At 48.9% G+C, this 19,387-nt stretch overlaps 2 protein-coding genes across 2 annotated transcripts; both read left to right on the forward strand.

Annotated features, from left to right (window-relative positions):
- Positions 1 to 250: 250 nt before the first annotated feature.
- Positions 251 to 2,254, forward strand: LOC138370145 (tenascin-like). The gene has a single exon (XM_069334136.1). The coding sequence runs from the start codon at positions 251 to 253 to the stop codon at positions 2,252 to 2,254; it is 2,004 nt and encodes a 667-aa protein (XP_069190237.1).
- A 6,633-nt stretch (positions 2,255 to 8,887) lies between these two features.
- On the forward strand, positions 8,888 to 14,418 carry LOC138370146 (tenascin-like). The gene is made up of 2 exons (XM_069334137.1): positions 8,888 to 9,140; positions 12,497 to 14,418. The coding sequence occupies exons 1-2, from the start codon at positions 8,888 to 8,890 to the stop codon at positions 14,416 to 14,418; spliced, it is 2,175 nt and encodes a 724-aa protein (XP_069190238.1).
- Positions 14,419 to 19,387: the final 4,969 nt, after the last annotated feature.

Genomic DNA, 19,387 nt, shown 5'->3' on the forward strand with positions numbered 1-19,387 from the left:
GTTGTACCAACGTCGTAGTTTCGGTGTGTGTTTGGCGGGCTGTGTTTTGATAAAGTTCTTCATTTTTACCATACCTTAATACCAGGAACTCATCACTGTTAAATATCATGTTATTCTCCATTGCCCAATCGAAGACTTTATTAATATCGCCCTGAAGTTTTTCAGTGTCCTCTACAGACGTAATTTTCTTGCTATTTTTTTGTATCATCTGCAAAGGATGAAGCTGTGGTTTCTATTTCCTGATATGAGAATGAGATATAGCAGTGGTGCAAGGACTGTGCCCAGGGGTGCAGTGACTGTGCCCTGGGGTACACACTGTGCCCAGGGGTACAGTGACTGTGACCTGGGGTACACAGACTGTGCCCTGGGCTACACAGACTGTGACCTGGAGTACACTGACTGTGCCCTGGGGTACAGAGACTGTGCCCAGGGGTACACAGACTGTGCCCTGGGGTACACGGACTGTTCCCTGGGTACACACTGTGCCCTGGGGTACTCAGATTGTGACCTGGGGTACACGGACTGTGCCCTGGTGTACACAGACTGTGCCCTGGGGTACACAGACTGTGACCTGGAGTACACGGACTGTGCTCTGGGGTACACAGACTGTGCCTTGGAGTACGCAGACTGTGCCCTGGGGTACACAGACTGTGCCCTGGGCTACACAGACTGTGACCTGGGGTACACAAACTGTGCCCTGGGGTACAGAGACTGTGCCCAGGGGTACACAGACTGTGCCCTGGGGTACACGGACTGTGCCCTGGGGTACACAGACTGTGACCTGGGGTACACAGATTGTGACCTGGGGTACACGGACTGTGCCCTGGTGTACACAGACTGTGCCCTGGGGTACACAGACTGTGACCTGGAGTACACGGACTGTGCTCTGGGGTACACAGACTGTGCCTTGGGGTACACAGACTGTGCCCTGGGGTACACAGACTGCGCCCTGGGGTACACGGACTGTGCTCTGGGGTACACAGACTGTGACCTGGGGTACACAGACTGTGACCTGGGGTACACAGACTGTGACCTGGGGTACACAGACTGTGACCTGGGGTACACAGACTGTGACCTGGGGTACACATACTGTGACCTGGGGTACACAGACTGTGACCTGGGGTACACAGACTGTGACCTGGGGTACACAGACTGTGACCTGGGGTACACAGACTGTGACCTGGGGTACACAGACTGTGACCTGGGGTACACAGACTGTGACCTGGGGTACACAGACTGTGACCTGGGGTACACAGACTGTGACCTGGGGTACACAGACTGTGACCTGGGGTACACAGACTGTGACCTGGGGTACACAGACTGTGACCTGGGGTACACAGACTGTGACCTGGGGTACACAGACTGCGCCTTGGGGTACATGGACTGTGCTCTGGGGTACACAGACTGTGACCTGGGGTACACAGACTGTGACCTGGGGTACACAGACTGTGACCTGGGGTACACGGACTGTGACCTGGGGTACACAGACTGTGACCTGGGGTACACAGACTGTGACCTGGGGTACACAGACTGTGACCTGGGGTACACAGACTGTGACCTGGGGTACACAGACTGCGCCTTGGGGTACATGGACTGTGCTCTGGGGTACACAGACTGTGACCTGGGGTACACAGACTGTGACCTGGGGTACACAGACTGTGACCTGGGGTACACGGACTGTGACCTGGGGTACACAGACTGTGACCTGGGGTACACAGACTGTGACCTGGGGTACACAGACTGTGACCTGGGGTACACAGACTGTGACCTGGGGTACACAGACTGTGACCTGGGGTACACAGACTGTGACCTGGGGTACACAGACTGTGACCTGGGGTACACAGACTGTGACCTGGGGTACACGGACTGTGACCTGGGGTACACAGACTGTGACCTGGGGTACACAGACTGTGACCTGGGGTACACAGACTGTGACCTGGGGTACACGGACTGTGACCTGGGGTACACAGACTGTGACCTGGGGTACACAGACTGTGACCTGGGGTACACAGACTGTGACCTGGGGTACACGGACTGTGACCTGGGGTACACAGACTGTGACCTGGGGTACACAGACTGTGACCTGGGGTACACAGACTGTGACCTGGGGTACACGGATTGTGTCTGTTTGAGCATTTTCGTTATTTTGTCCTTCGTCTGTAACGTCGACTGCGTTCCCTTTCTAACCTCTGGAGGTCTTTTTACTGATCTACCGGAGGTCCTTGATTTGATTGTTGCCGCCGGAGACGGCTAGTTTATTGTGCACCCCATACCCATCCTGTGAGCGGTAGCGCAAAAAGCATTACAGAGGGCACAAAAGGTCTTTATCAGACCTCATCTTTGATTATTACATAAACAATTTCATCTATCCTTCACACCTTATAGTTACAATGTCAGCTAGTTACAATGAAAGTGCTATTTCAAGAGTTATACATTTACAGTAAGTTATTATACATTAATGGTAGGTCTTATCGCTAATACATAATAGTTTGACCAATGGGGATATTACAGAGTCATAGGGGAGCTTCTGTTTATTATTAGTCTTCACAATACACTACTTGTTTCTTAATCTCATATGTCGTTTATCTACTGGAAGCGAAATATAAATACAGTGTAAGGATTTCAGGTAATTTATCCATGGTAATAAGATAGGTTGCCATGTCATACAGAGTGAGCTTGGATTTTATCTCTAAATGGCTCAATTTTACTACAATCCAAGATATAGTGTTGGAGTGTGTGTCCCTGTCTTTGTTCACACACACACACACAAACACGCCCTCCCTCTAGCATCCGGTTCTCTGTCTCCCGACCTCTCACTCTCCCTCTCCTCCCCCCCCCCCCCCGTTCCTCTTCCTCCTCCTCCTCCTCCCCCACCTTCCTCCTTCTCTCCCTCTCCCTTCCCCTCCCACCAGCAGAGGGAGCATCTGAGCCAGACATAATATCACTATACCTGCTGAAGAAGGCTGCAGTAACACTATGTCACACACTCAGTCCTGTTTTCAATAAAACACTCCAAACGGGAAATCTCCAAGACTCCTGCAAGCAGGCAAATGTACTCCTAATATTCAAGAACTGGACCGACAGGAGGCACTAAATTACAGACCATTGTCGCTGACAAGTGTTCCGCGTCAAGTGGTGTAGAGAGTAGTCAGGTGAGACCAGGGACACGCCTGGAGAGGACAGACCAAATTGTATTGTAATTGTGCCAAATTGAACCAAATCGCCAGCATGGTTTTAGAAGTGGAAGTCGTGCCTGACCAAATTGGATCAGGTTCTGTGACGAGGTTACGGAACTAAGACAGGAAAGAGAAGGCTTAGGGTTGGGGGGTGGGGGGATCGAGTGCATTTTCCTAGACTTCCGAAACGCATTTGATAGTGTTGTTCACGACAGGCAGGTGTGGAGGATGGTGTCCCTCACGACAGGCAGGTGTGGAGGATGGTGCCCCTCACGACAGGCAGGTGTGCACGATGGTGCCCCTCACGACAGGCAGGTGTGCAGGATGGTGCCCCTCACGACAGGCAGGTGTGGAGGATGGTGCCCCTCACGACAGGCAGGTGTGCACGATGGTGCCCCTCACGACAGGCAGGTGTGGACGATGGTGCTGCTCACGACAGGCAGGTACCAGGGTGGTGGTGGTGGGGGGTGGGGGGGGGGGGGGTCCTGGCCATCAAGGCCCCCACAATGGCGCTGGAAAATATATTTTTCTCGCGTTTCCTATTTAATTTTTTGTAATTTGAGGTCAATGATTCAGCGGGGGAATAATTCGGCGTAGTGTGGAATGGTTATGGTGTGGTTATGGTGTGGTTATGGTGTGGTTGTGGTGTGGTTGTGGTGTTGTTGACGTGATGGTTGTGTGGTTTGTGTAGTGTTGAGTGTTTGGGGGCTAATGTGTTACTTTTTGGTGTGAAGTGTTATATAGAGGAGAAGTGAGGTGTGTGCCTGCAGGATTGAGATATTAACGCTTGCACCCCATCTTCCTAACCGATATAGTTTTTCATCTATTTCTACTCTGTTTATATATATATATATATATATATATATATATATATATATATATATATATACACACATGTATACCTGGGTAGTTATCTTAATATTTGTGATGGTCTGAAAGCCTTTTATGGTTCCAATAATTATCTACTTGTAAACTGAGAAGTGAATCTTTTTTCCTAGAGAGATAATAGTCTCAAGTTATAATTTTATTGTATTATAAATCGTTGATTCAAAATATAAAAAAATATCTATGATTAACTTGTTTTCTTTGAGTTTGAAGAATTTTGTTTTCTCTAATAAAATCCTAGCGAAGACTCAAACAGTTTTCGAATTTCCTATTTCAGGTGTTTGAGAAAAATACACTATAATAATGTAATCAAACCTAACAAAATCTAACCTTGACTTAACCTAACCCAACCTAACCTAACCTAACCTTACCTTTTCCTAACGTAACCCTAACCTAACCTCAACTTAACCTTAACCTAAACTAACCTTAACCTCACCTAACCTAACCTAACCTTAACTTAACCTTAACCTAACGTAACGTAACTTAACCTAACCTAATCTTAACTTAACCTTAACCTAACCTAACCTAACCTAACCTAACCTTTACCTAACATAACCTTAACCCAACCTAACAATAGATAGGGAGCAGATAATAGCGCTAATTACATAGCAGTATTGAAGTGATTTCCTCCAGTAAACCTCCTGAGACAACTATGGCATAAATAGTAGATAAATATATATAGTAAATACACACAGGCAAGCACACACTGAGATCACTGAGGGCAGAGATCAGAGGCAATGTATCGGACTGGAGAAATGTCACGAGTAGAGTACCACAGGGTTCAGTTCTTGCACCAGTGATGTTTATTTTCTACATAAATGATCTACCAGTTGGTATACAGAATTATATGAACATGTTTGCTGATGATGCTAAGATAATAGGAAGGATAAGAAACTGAGATGATTGTCATGCCCTTCAAGATGACCTGGACAAAATAAGTATATGGAGCACCACTTGGCAAATGGAATTTAATGTTAAATTAATAAATGCCATGTTATGGAATGTGGAACAGGAGAACATAGACCCCACATAACCTATATATTATGTGAGAAATCTTTAAAGAATTCTGATAAAGAAAGAAATCTAGGGGTGGTTCAAATAGAAAACTATCACCTGAGGACCACAAAAAGAATTATGTGCGAGGAGCCTTTGCCACGCTTTCTAACTTCAGAATTGCTTTTAAATGCATGGATGGCGATATACCAAAGAAATTGTTCACGACTTTTGTTAGGCCAAAGCTAGAATATGCAGCAGTTGTGTGGTGTCCATATCTTAAGAAGCACATCAACAAACTGGAAAAGGTGCAAAGACACGCTACTAAGTGGCTCCCAGAATTGAAGGGCAAGAGTTACGAGGAGAGGTTAGGGGCATTAAATAGGCAAAACTAGAAGACAGAAGAAAAAGAGGTGATATGATCACTGCATACAAAATAGTAACAGGAATTGATAAAATCGATAGGGAAGATTTCATGAGACCTGGAACTTTAAGAACAAGAGGTCATAGATTTAAACTAGCTAAACACAGATGCTGAAGAAATATAAGAAAATTCACTACCGCAAACAGAGTGGTAGACGGTTGGAACAAAGTTAGGTGAAAAGGTGGTGGAGGCCAAGACCGTCAGTAGTTTCAAAGCGTTATATGACAAAGAGTGCTGGGAAGACGGGACACCACGAGCGTAGCTCTCATCCTGTAACTACACTTAGGTAATTACACAAGTGCACACGCTCGCACACGCAAGAGCACACGCATGCACACACAAGTACACATACATGTAACACAGTACACATACATATAACACAGTACACAAACACACATACATATAAACACCCAAACACATGCACGAGCTCACACACACGTGCGCACACGCACGCACACCTGCGCAAACGCACGCACACCTGCACACATCACACACACACACACACACACACACACACACACACACACACACACACACACACACACACACACACACACACACACACACACACACACACACACACACACACACACACACACACACACACACACACACACACACACACACACACACAAACACACACACACACTCTCTCTCTCTCTCTATCTTTCTCTCTATCTTTCTCTCTATCTTTCTCTCTCCTCCCCTTCTCTCTCTCTCTCTCTCTCTCTCTCTCTCTCTCTCTCTCTCTCTCTCTCTCTCTCTCTCTCTCTCTCGCTCTCATTAGGAAAAAACATGGCAGAGAGATAAACTCGGGCAGACAAACTCAAGAGGATAAATATGGCAGAAACAAGCTCAGAGGAAGGGTAGGGACAGGAGGCCTGGATTAGGGAAACCATCGAACTAATGTGGTGTGAATTCCGGGAAGGACTGAGGGTAATGAAGGAGACAGTAAGACAACCTGCAAGATGAGCTGAAATCAGCAAAGGAGGAAATAAAAAGCCTGAAGAAGAATCCTACTCAAAACCAGACACAAATAATCCCTCAGGGAGATGGTAATCTTCCTGTAGAGGGGACTTCTTCTCTTCATTTGCTGAATTGATTTCCTCAATCCTCAAAAAAGATTTCCTCAAAATTTCCTCGATTTCCTCTAAAAGAGCCCTGAAGCTAGGTTTGCAGTAAGGGAAGTTGCCATGGAAGTGTCTTCTTCTCAAGAAGCAGCTAGATGTACTCACTGGCTGATAGAGAGAAAAAAAAGCAATAGCAGTAGCAGGCATTAAGGAGCAAACAAGGGACCAGCCCAGCGGAGTGGAGAGACAAGGACAAAAACGCAGTTACCGAGATCCTTAAAGAAGTAAAGATGGAGAGGGCTGACCAGAATATAGAAAAGGTTTTGAGGCTTGAACAGTACAACAAGGACAGAGATTGATTGATAAAGGTGGTATTTATGAGCGAGAACACAAAAGAGGATCTGTTAGCAAGGAAGAGCGGACTAGCAAATGTACCGAAATTCAAAAAAGTATTCCTTCAGAGGGATATGACAAGGGGTGAGAGAATGAGGGCAGCAGCCACAAGGAAGAAGTGCAGGGAAAAAGAAAGGAATCAGGGAACCACAACCCCGAATCCTACAATCCCAGTTCGGAGTGGGGAACCTTCCACAAGCTGTTTAACAACCACAGGGAGAGGAGCACCACCCCCACCTTCCACCCAATAGACATCCTACTTGCCCCAACCCCTGCCAGCCCCCCACTAAGTGCCCACCTAGGGAATCTTCCCCCCCCCCACCACTAACCCCCTCCCCAGAACCTCCCTTTTCTCCCCACCCCCACAAGCCCTCCCTTTTCCCCAATCCCCACAAGCCCACCCTTCTCCCGCATTCCCTCCCATCTCCGCCACCCCAAGCCCTCCCTTCTCCCCCACTCCCATAAGCCCTCCCTTCTTCCTCACCCCCCCCCCCCTCAGCCCTCCCTTCACCCCCCTCAAGCCCTCCCTCCTCTTCTGTCCCCCAAGCCACCCCTCCTCCCCTATCCCTCAAGCCCCCCTCCTCCCCTATCCCCCCCCCAAGCCCTCCCTGCCCCCATACCCCTCCAAGCCTCCCCCTCTCCCACACTGTACCTGATCCTCCCACCGCGCACCACAGATACCCCAGGTCCCCCTTCCTAGGCCCTCCCATCCCGGACCCTCCCTGTTTCCCCTGCTACAGGGGAATCAACAGAAACTGAGCAAGGACAGAAGAAAGTCAGTTTCAGGGTGATGTACTTGAACATAAATGGGATTACAAGCAAGGCAAGTGAACTAAGAGAAAGAGTATAAGAAGTGAGCCCAGATGTAATCAGACTCACAGAAACAAAACTCCCAGGAATCGGTGTTTCACCAGGACTACACAGTAATAAGAAAAGAAAGGGATGGAAGGGGAGGAGGCAGAGTGGCCCTACTAATGAGAAAGGAATGGAGTTTCAAGGAGATGACTATCCCAGGTTGCAAGGGATTCGTTTGAGTATCTGCTTGAAGAAGGGTTAAAGAACTCAAGGAGGGAACTGAAAACAAAAGGCTGGCATTCCGAAAGGGAAACTATGGGCAACTAATAGAAAGGGCAACTGATTAAAATAACTATGCCACTGATAAAAACAATTGTGCCACTGTTCAAAACAACGGTGCTATTGATCAAAACAACAGTGAAATTGATCAAGACAAATGTGCAACTGATCAAAACAACGGTGTTACTGATCAAAACAAAGATGCCTTTGATCAAAACAACGGGCAACTGTTCAAAACAACGGAGCTATTGATCAAAAGAACAGTGCAACTGTTCAAAACAATAGTGCAAGTGATGAAAACAATGGTGCCTCTGCTCCAAACGTCTTTGCCACTGATCAAAACAACGGTACCACGGATCAAAACAACGGTGCCAGTGATCTTCTTGAGGTTATCTTGAGATGATTTCGGGGCTTAGTGTCCCCGCGGCCCGGTCCTCGACCAGGCCTCCACCCCCAGGAAGCAGCCAGTGACAGCTGACTAACTCCCAGGTACCTATTTACTGCTAGGTAACAGGAGCATCAGGGTGAAAGAAACTCTGCCCATTATTTCTCGCCGGCGCCCGGGACCGAACCCGGGACCTCAGGATCACGCGTCCAATGTTATGTCCCCTCAACAGCCGGCTTGCTAATGAAAACAAAGGTGACACTGATCAAAACAACGGGGCTACAGATCAAAACAACGGTGACACACATCAAAACAACGGTGCTGCTGATCAAAACAACGGTTCCAGTGATCAAAATAACGGTGCCACAGATCAAAACAACGGTACCAGTGATCAAAACAACGGTGCCACAGATCAAAACAACGGTACCAGTGATCAAAATAACGGTGCCACTGATCAAAAGAACAGTTACCAGTGATCAAAACAACGATGTCACTGATCAAAAAAACGGTGCCACTGATCAAAACAACGGTGCCACTGATCAAAACAACGGTACCAGTGATCAAAACAACGGTACCAGTGATCAAAATAACGGTGTCACTGATCAAAACAACAGTTACCAGTGATCAAAACAACGGTGTCACTGATAAAAAAAACGGTGCCACTGATCAAAACAACGGTGCCACTGATCAAAACAACGGTGCCACTGATCAAAACAACGGTGCCACAGATCAAAACAACGGTACCAGTGATCAAAATAACGGTGCCACTGATCAAAACAACAGTTACCAGTGATCAAAACAACGGTGTCACTGATAAAAAAAACGGAGTCACTGATCAAAAAAACGGTGCAACTGATCAAAACAACGGTGCCACTGATCAAAACAACGGTACCAGTGATCAAAATAACGGTGTCACTGATCAAAACAACAGTTACCAGTGATCAAAACAACGGTGCCACTGATCAAAACAACGGGTAGAGCGTCACTCTTGCCTCGCTATCTTCTTTAAGGCACCATTGGATGCCATTTTTTCAGGAGATTTAACGATCGAATCTTTCAGAACATTTTTCTGGTCACTGTGTGAGATATCTCTCATCTCACCTGTGTGAGATATCTCTCATCTCACCTGTGTGAGATATCTCTCATCTCACCTGTGTGAGATATCTCTCATCTCACCTGTGTGAGATATCTCTCATCTCACCTGTGTGAGATATCTCTCATCTCACCTGTGTGAGATATCTCTCATCTCACCTGTGTGAGATATCTCTCATCTCACCTGTGTGAGATATCTCTCATCTCACCTGTGTGAGATATCTCTCATCTCACCTGTGTGAGATATCTCTCATCTCACCTGTGTGAGATATCTCTCATCTCACCTGTGTGAGATATCTCTCATATTACCTGTGTGAGATATCTCTCATCTCACCTGTGTGAGATATCTCTCATCTCACCTGTGTGAGATATCTCTCATCTTACCTGGTCACTGTGTGAGGTATCTCTCATGTTGGTGGGGTGTACTAGAGACCAATGTTGGTGGGGTGTACTAGAGACCAATGTTGGTGGTGTACTAGAGACCAATGTTGGTGGGGTGTACTAGAGACCAATGTTGGTGGTGTGTACTAGAGACCAATGTTGGTGGGGTGTACTAGAGACCAATGTTGGTGGGGTGTACTAGAGACCAATGTTGGTGGTGTGTACTAGAGACCAATGTTGGTGGGGTGTACTAGAGACCAATGTTGGTGGGGTGTACTAGAGACCAATGTTGGAGGTGTACTAGAGACCAATGTTGGTGGGGTGTACTAGAGACCAATGTTGGAGGTGTGTACTAGAGACCAATGTTGGTGGTGTGTACTAGCGGCCTCCAACTTGTTTAGTAACTCGTCGCTAGTTAGTTACTAGTATTATAGGTCGCGGGAAGTTAATAGATGCATCGATAGATAGAAGGAGGGTAAGGGGGAGGTGGGGAGGGGGATGGGGAAAGGGGGGGGGGGGACTGGGAGGAGGAGGGAGGGGGTGAGTAAAACATTCCATCTTTCTGAACAAATGATAAGAGATTGTGTGTGTCTGGTTATCCCTCCCTCTCTCTCCCTCCCTCCCTCTATCTCCCTCCCGCTGCGCCATTGTGCTGATATTCACTGGTGCGTCTCACTCTCTTTATCTCCTTCTGTGCCTCACTTCCCTCTTCCTCTTTCATTCTGTGTCTCACTGCTTCCTGCCTCAGTCTCCCTTGCTCTGGCGTCCTCTTCCCTCAGTCCTAGAGACACTCTAGAGGTCGGGGTCAGGAAGTCTTTCTCGCAGTGGGCACCCTAGGAGCCTACTTCCGCTTCTCTTGGTCTGCAGGCCCTGGCGAGGTAGTACAGGCCTATACAGGCCCTGGTGAGGCAGTATAGGCCTATACAGGCCCTGGCGAGGCAGTATAGGCCTATACAGGCCCTGGCGAGGTAGTATAGGCCTATACAGGCCCTGGCGAGGCAGTATAGGCCTATACAGGCCCTGGCGAGGTAGTATAGGCCTATACAGGCCCTGGCGAGGTAGTATAGGCCTATACAGGCCCTGGCGAGGTAGTATAGGCCTATACAGGCCCTGGCGAGGTAGTATAGGCCTATACAGGCCCTAGCGAGGCAGTATAGGCCTATATAGGCCCTGGCGAGGCAGTATAGGCCTATACAGGCCCTGGCGAGGTAGTATAGGCCTATACAGGCCCTGGCGAGGTAGTATAGGCCTATACAGGCCCTGGCGAGGTAGTATAGGCCTATACAGGCCCTGGCGAGGCAGTATAGGCCTATATAGGCCCTGGCGAGGCAGTATAGGCCTATACAAGCCCTGGCGAGGCAGTATAGGCCTATACAGGCCCTGGCGAGGTAGTATAGGCCTATACAGGCCCTGGCGAGGCAGTATAGGCCTATACAGGCCCTGGCGAGGCAGTATAGGCCTATACAGGCCCTAGCGAGGCAGTATAGGCCTAAACAGGCCCTGGCGAGGCAGTATAGGCCTATACAGGCCCTGGCGAGGCAGTATAGGCCTATACAGGCCCTGACGAGGCAGTATAGGCCTATACAGGCCCTGGCACAATCAGATGTCTCTGATTGTGCCTATGGCACCTCTGCTCTTTAATGGTTATATTCTGCATTTCCTTCCATATCGTTCACTCCAGTATGTTGCTACTATAATGTGCAAATTAGGGACCTGGCCTTGCAGTATTTTCCAGGTATATATTACTTGATAACTCTTCTACTTTCTAGTGAGTACATTTTGAGAGTTTTGAGAGATCTCCCAGTAGTTTACGTGTTTTATCGTGTCTCTGCGTGTCGAATATGTTCTCTGTATTCACTGTTTTTCATCAGTCTCTCCTGCCCTGAAGGGGAAAGTGAGTACTGAGCAGTACTCAAGACGGGAGGTCTTGATATCATGTTAAATATTACCAGTGACTTGACTCGCATGAACATTGTGATGTGACAAATCCCTGGATTTAAACGTTCTCATAATGCTTTTATTTTGCTGGCTGTCGCTATATATTGTCAATTATGCTGCATAAATATTAGGGGCCAGACCGTTATTCTCAGCTCCTTTACGTGATGTATTTCTTCTATGTGTAGACCTGACTGTGTCTGTACCCTCCCTGGAAACACAAACCGTAACTGTCTCTATTTTCCGCTTGTTACAACTTGTAATAAAGTTGTTACATCTTGGCTTAACGTGTTTATGACGTATTGGAACGTTGTTACAACTTGCTATATTGGTTGTTATAACTGGTTAGGAGGTGTTAAAACTTGTTCGAACGTTGTACCAACGTCGTAGTTTCGGTGTGTGTTTGGCGGGCTGTGTTTTGATAAAGTTCTTCATTTTTACCATACCTTAATACCAGGAACTCATCACTGTTAAATATCATGTTATTCTCCATTGCCCAATCGAAGACTTTATTAATATCGCCCTGAAGTTTTTCAGTGTCCTCTACAGACGTAATTTTCTTGCTATTTTTTTGTATCATCTGCAAAGGATGAAGCTGTGGTTTCTATTTCCTGATATGAGAATGAGATATAGCAGTGGTGCAAGGACTGTGCCCAGGGGTGCAGTGACTGTGCCCTGGGGTACACAGACTGTGACCTGGGGTACACAGACTGTGACCTGGGGTACACAGACTGTGACCTGGGGTACACAGACTGTGACCTGGGGTACACAGACTGTGACCTGGGGTACACAGACTGTGACCTGGGGTACACAGACTGTGACCTGGGGTACACAGACTGTGACCTGGGGTACACAGACTGCTCCCTGGGGTTCACAGACTGCTCCCTGGGGTACACAGACTGTGACCTGGGGTACACAGACTGTGACCTGGGGTACACAGACTGTGACCTGGGGTACACAGACTGTGACCTGGGGTACACAGACTGTGACCTGGGGTACACAGACTGTGACCTGGGGTACACAGACTGCTCCCTGGGGTTCACAGACTGCTCCCTGGGGTACACAGACTGTGACCTGGGGTACACAGACTGTGACCTGGGGTACACAGACTGTGACCTGGGGTACACAGACTGTGACATGGGGTACACGAACTGTGACCTGGGGTACACAGACTGTGACCTGGGGTACACAGACTGTGACCTGGGGTACACAGACTGTGACCTGGGGTACACAGACTGTGACCTGGGGTACACAGACTGTGACCTGGGGTACACAGACTGTGACCTGGGGTACACAGACTGTGACCTGGGGTACACAGACTGTGACCTGGGGTACACAGACTGTGACCAGGGGTACACAGACTGTGACCTGGGGTACACAGACTGTGACCTGGGGTACACAGACTGTGACCTGGGGTACACAGACTGTGACCTGGGGTACACAGACTGTGACCTGGGGTACACAGACTGTGACCTGGGGTACACAGACTGTGACATGGGGTACACGGACTGTGACCTGGGGTACACAGACTGTGACCTGGGGTACACAGACTGCGCCCTGGGGTACACGGACTGTGCTCTGGGGTACACAGACTGTGACCTGGGGTACACAGACTGTGACCTGGGGTACACAGACTGTGACCTGAGGTACACGGACTGTGCTCTGGGGTACACGGACTGTGACCTGGGGTACACAGACTGTGACCTGGGGTACACAGACTGTGACCTGGGGTACACGGACTGTGACCTGGGGTACACAGACTGTGACTTGGGGTACACAGACTGTGACCTGGGGTACACAGACTGTGACCTGGGGTACACAGACTGTGACCTGGGGTACACAGACTGTGACCTGGGGTACACAGACTGTGACCTGGGGTACACAGACTGTGACCTGGGGTACACAGACTGTGACCTGGGGTACACAGACTGTGACCTGGGGTACACAGACTGTGACCTGGGGTACACAGACTGTGACCTGGGGTACACAGACTGTGACCTGGGGTACACAGACTGTGACCTGGGGTACACGGACTGTGACCTGGGGTACACGGACTGTGACCTGGGGTACACAGACTGTGACCTGGGGTACACGGACTGTGACCTGGGGTACACGGACTGTGACCTGGGGTACACAGGCTGTGACCTGGGGTACACAGACTGTGACCTGGGGTACACAGACTGTGACCTGGGGTACACAGACTGTGACCTGGGGTACACAGACTGTGACCTGGGGTACACAGACTGTGACCTGGGGTACACGGACTGTGACCTGGGGTACACAGACTGTGACCTGGGGTACACAGACTGCGCCCTGGGGTACATGGACTGTGCTCTGGGGTACACAGACTGTGACCTGGGGTACACAGACTGTGACCTGGGGTACACAGACTGTGACCTGGGGTACACAGACTGTGACCTGGGGTACACAGACTGTGACCTGGGGTACACAGACTGTGACCTGGGGTACACGGATTGTGTCTGTTTGAGCAGTTTCGTTATTTTGTCCTTCGTCTGTAACGTCGACTGCGTTCCCTTTCTAACCTCTGGAGGTCCTCTTTCTGATCTTCCGGAGGTCCTAGATTTGATTGTTGCCGCCGGAGACGGCTAGTTTATTGTGCACCCCATACCCATCCTGTGAGCGGTAGCGCAAAAAGCATTACAGAGGGCACAAAAGGTCTTTATCAGACCTCATCTTTGATTATTACATAAACAATTTCATCTATCCTTCACACCTTATAGTTACAATGTCAGCTAGTTACAATGAAAGTGCTATTTCAAGAGTTATACATTTACAGTAAGTTATTATACATTAATGGTAGGTCTTATCGCTAATACATAATAGTTTGACCAATGGGGATATTACAGAGTCATAGGGGAGCTTCTGTTTATTATTAGTCCTCACAATACACTACTTGTTGCTTAATCTCATATGTCGTTTATCTACTGGAAGCGAAATATGAATACAGTGCAAGGATTTCAGGTAATTTATCCATGGTAATAAGATAGGTTGCCATATCATACAGAGTGAGCTTAGATTTATCTCTAAATGGCTCAATTTTACTAGAATCCAAGATATAGTGTTGGAGTGTGTGTCCCTGTCTTTGTTCACACACACACAAACACGCCCTCCCTCTAGCATCCGGTTCTCTGTCTCCCGACCTCTCACTCTCCCTCTCCTCCCCCCCCCCCTTCCTCTTCCTCCTTCTCCTCCTCCTCCTCCTCCTCCTCCTCCTCCTCCTCCTCCTCCTCCTCCTCCTCCTCCCCCACCTTCCTCCTTCTCTCCCTCTCCCTTCCTCTCCCACCAGCAGAGGGAGCATCTGAGCCAGACATAATATCACTATACCTGCTGAAGAAGGCTGCAGTAACACTATGTCACACACTCAGTCCTGTTTTCAATAAAACACTCCAAACGGGAAATCTCCAAGACTCCTGCAAGCAGGCAAATGTACTCCTAATATTCAAGAACTGGACCGACAGGAGGCACTAAATTACAGACCATTGTCGCTGACAAGTGTTCCGCGTCAAGTGGTGTAGAGAGTAGTCAGGTGAGACCAGGGACACGCCTGGAGAGGACAGACCAAATTGTATTGTAATTGTGCCAAATTGAACCAAATCGCCAGCATGGTTTTAGAAGTGGAAGTCGTGCCTGACCAAATTGGATCAGGTTCTGTGACGAGGTTACGGAACTAAGACAGGAAAGAGAAGGCTTAGGGGTGGGGGGTGGGGGGATCGAGTGCATTTTCCTAGACTTCCAAAAGGCATTTGATAGTGTTGTTCACGACAGGCAGGTGTGCAGGATGGTGCCCCACACGACAGGCAGGTGTGGAGGATGGTGCCCCTCACGACAGACAGGTGTGGAGGATGGTGTCCCTCACGGCAGGCAGGTGTGGAGGATGGTGTCCCTCGCGACAGGCAGGTGTGGAGGATGGTGCCCCTCACGACAGGCAGGTGTGGAGGATGGTGCCCCTCACGACAGGCAGGTGTGGAGGATGGTGCCCCTCACGACAGGCAGGTGTGGAGGATGGTGTCCCTCACGACAGGCAGGTGTGGAGGATGGTGTCCCTCACGGCAGGCAGGTGTGGAGGATGGTGTCCCTCGCGACAGGCAGGTGTGGAGGATGGTGCTGCTCACGACAGGCAGGTGTGGAGGATGGTGCCCCTCACGGCAGGCAGGTGTGGAGGATGGTGCCCCTCACGGCAGGCAGGTGTGGAGGATGGTGCCTCTCGCGACAGGCAGGTGTGGAGGATGGTGCCCCCCGCGACAGGCAGGTGTGGAGGATGGTGTTCCTCACGGCAGGCAGGTGTGGAGGATGGTGCCCCTCACGGCAGGCAGGTGTGGAGGATGGTGCCCCTCGCGACAGGCAGGTGTGGAGGATGGTGTCCCTCACGGCAGGCAGGTGTGGAGGATGGTGCCCCTCGCGACAGGCAGGTGTGGAGGATGGTGCCCCTCACGGCAGGCAGGTGTGGAGGTTGGTGCCCCTCACGGCAGGCAGGTGTGGAGGATGGTGCCCCTCACGGCAGGCAGGTGTGGAGGATGGTGCCCTCACGGCAAGCAGGTGTGGAGGATGGTGTCCCTCACGACAGGCAGGTGTGGAGGATGGTGCCCCTCACGGCAGGCAGGTGTGGAGGATGGTGCCCCTCACGACAGGCAGGTGTGGAGGATGGCGCCCCTCACGGCAGGCAGGTGTGGAGGATGGTGTCCCTCACGACAGGCAGGTGTGGAGGATGGTGCCCCTTCGGCAGGCAGGTGTGGAGGATGGTGCCCCCCCAAGACACTAAACTGGGTGAGGGTGGACCTGGAGGACAGAAGACAAAGTGTCGCCGTCAGAGGCGAGGTCACCAGCTGCAGGTCACCAGCTGCAGGTCACCAGCTGCAGGTCACCAGCTGCAGGTCACCAGCTGTAGGTCACCAGCTGCAGGTCACCAGCTGCAGGTCACCAGCTGCAGGTCACCAGCTGCAGGTCACCAGCTGCAGGTCACCAGCTGCAGGTCACCAGCTGGAGGTCACCAGCTGGAGGAGTGTAACAACTGGGGGTCCCCCAAGGCGAGGTCCTGGGACCACTACTCTTCCTAGTCTATGATAATGATCTACCCGAAAGAGTGAGCGCATACATGTCCATGTTTGCAGGTGATGCAAAGATAATGAGGAATGTAAAAACAGAGGAGGACTGCAGAATGTTACAGGAAGACCTTGAACAACTCCACAAGTGAACATACAAATGGTTGCTGGAGTTCACTCGCAATAAGTGTAAGAGAATGAAGACGGAACAGGAAGAAAGGAGATCAGAAGGTGTCTACATTAGTAACAGAAAACATCTACACGAATCGGAGAAAAAGCGAGACTTGGGAGTGGATATAATTCCAAGACCAAGACCAGAGGCACACACAGGCAGGGTGACATCAGCAGCATATGGGACGCTTCCAAACATTAGAACGTTGTATACAAACCTAAATAAGGATACTTTCAATGTAATTTAAACAGCTTTTGTTAGACCAAAAGTGGACTATGCAGCACCGGCCTGGAAGCCACACACCTTGTAAAGCAAAAAACTAAAATTGAACTGAAAAAGTGTAGAGGTTAGTGACCAGATTAGTGCCAGAGCTAGGAGGGTTAAGTTAAAATGACATGTTGAAGGAACTGGACCTCACAACCCTGGGGGACAAGAAAATACAGGAGATATGATCACAATATACAAGATACTGAGGGAAATAGAGAAGGTGGACAGGGGATAACCTATATAAAGTGAGAAAAGATAGGATAGATAAAGATAAAAGATAGGATGAGACGACACAAATTAAAGCTGGAAATACAAGCGTGTCAAAGAAATGTAAGAAATTGCTCATACCCAGAACGGGAGGTCAACAAGTGAAGTGCACTAGAAGAAGTTGTGGAAGCCTCCTCCATCCACAACTTTAAGGACAGTTAGACAAGGAATTTGAGTGAGAATAGTTAAGATACATCAAAGTGAGGCATGAAGAGCTTGACCTCACTTCAGCATCATTACCGAGTCTGGCCAACACAAGAACTGCCTTTAGAAACTTGTGAAAGGAATAATTAAGAACATTATATACCACATATGTCAGGCCATTTTGGGAGTATGCAGCTCCAGATTGGATTCCGTATCTAGTTAAGCACAAGACTAAGTTCGAGAAGATTCAAAGGAATACCACTAGATTGGTACCCGGGCTGAGGGGTATGAGCTACGAGGAAAGACTACTGGAATTAAACCTCATGTCGTTGGAAGATAGAAGAGTTATTATTTAACACTGGTGGTACTCACACAAAGGTGAAAACTGAGTACCCACATGAGCCACAGGAATGTTATAAGGATCATTTTCAGTGTCAGAGTAGTTAACAGATGGAATGCATTAGGCAGTGATGTGGTGGAGGCTGACTCCATACACAGTTTCACATGTAGATAAAAGGCCAATACACTCAGGAACCTGTACACCATTTGATTGACAGTTGAGAAGCGGGTCCAAAGAGCCGAAGCCCAACCCCCGAAAGCACAACTAGGTGAGTAAAACTAGGTGGGTACACACACACAGACACACACACACACACACACACACACACACACACACACACACACACACACACACACACACACACACACACACACACACACACACACACACACACACACACACACACACACACACACACACACACACACACACACACACACACACACACACACACACACACACACACGCACACACACACACACACACACACACACACACACACACACACACACACACACACACACACACGCACACACACACACACACACACACACACACACACACACACACACACACACACACACACACACACACACACACACACACACACACACACACACACACACACACACACACAAGAATGATCCAACAAGAATGAGAGGAGAGGATGAACCAGCAATGCTTGATCTGATATTTACCTTGAATGAGTGGGATATAAGGGAAGTCAAGATGGACGCGCCCTTGGGAATGAGTGATCACAGAGTATTGAACTTTGAGTACCTGGTAGAGCTAGGAATTATCCCCCCTGAAAAAGAACTAGGAATCAAAAGGCTGGCATACCGAAAGGGAAATTATGAGATGAGAAGCTTCCTAAGGGAAATACCTTGGGACACAGACCTCAGAGCTAAGTCTGTACAAGATATGATGGACTATGTTACCCAAAAGTGTCAGGAGGCAGTAAGCAGATACATCCCGGCCCAAAAGGAAAAATCCGTGAAGCAAAAGAAGAATCCATGGTATAATAGGGCATGTATGGAAGCAAAGAAACTGAACAAAAGGGCATGGAGGAACTTCCGGAATAACAGAACACCAGAAAGCAGAGGTGTTCATACCTCTGAACAGAGGTGTTCATTGCTGGTTCATACCAGAGAACCAGGAATGAGTATGTCAGGGTGAGAAGAGAAGCAGAGAAAAGTTATGAAAATGATATAGCAAACAAAGCCAAGACCGAACCAAAGCTACTCCACAGTCACATCAGAAGGAAAACAACAGTGAAAGAACAGGTAGTGAAACTTAGAACAGGCGAGAACAGGTATACAGAGAATGACA

The sequence above is a fragment of the Procambarus clarkii genome, chromosome 31 (genome assembly GCF_040958095.1).
Source record: "Procambarus clarkii isolate CNS0578487 chromosome 31, FALCON_Pclarkii_2.0, whole genome shotgun sequence".
Classification (NCBI taxonomy): Eukaryota; Metazoa; Arthropoda; class Malacostraca; order Decapoda; family Cambaridae; genus Procambarus; species Procambarus clarkii.

What these genes read in the sequence shown, in the direction of transcription:
- LOC138370145 (XM_069334136.1), top strand. Translation starts at nt 251, where the DNA reads ATGAGATATAGCAGTGGTGCAAGGACTGTGCCCAGGGGTGCAGTGACT.
- LOC138370146 (XM_069334137.1), top strand. Translation starts at nt 8,888, where the DNA reads ATGTCACTGATCAAAAAAACGGTGCCACTGATCAAAACAACGGTGCCA. An exon ending in TGCCACAGATCAAAACAACG is followed by an intron (nt 9,141 to 12,496) that starts GTACCAGTGATC and finishes TGGGGTACACAG; the next exon opens with ACTGTGACCTGGGGTACACA.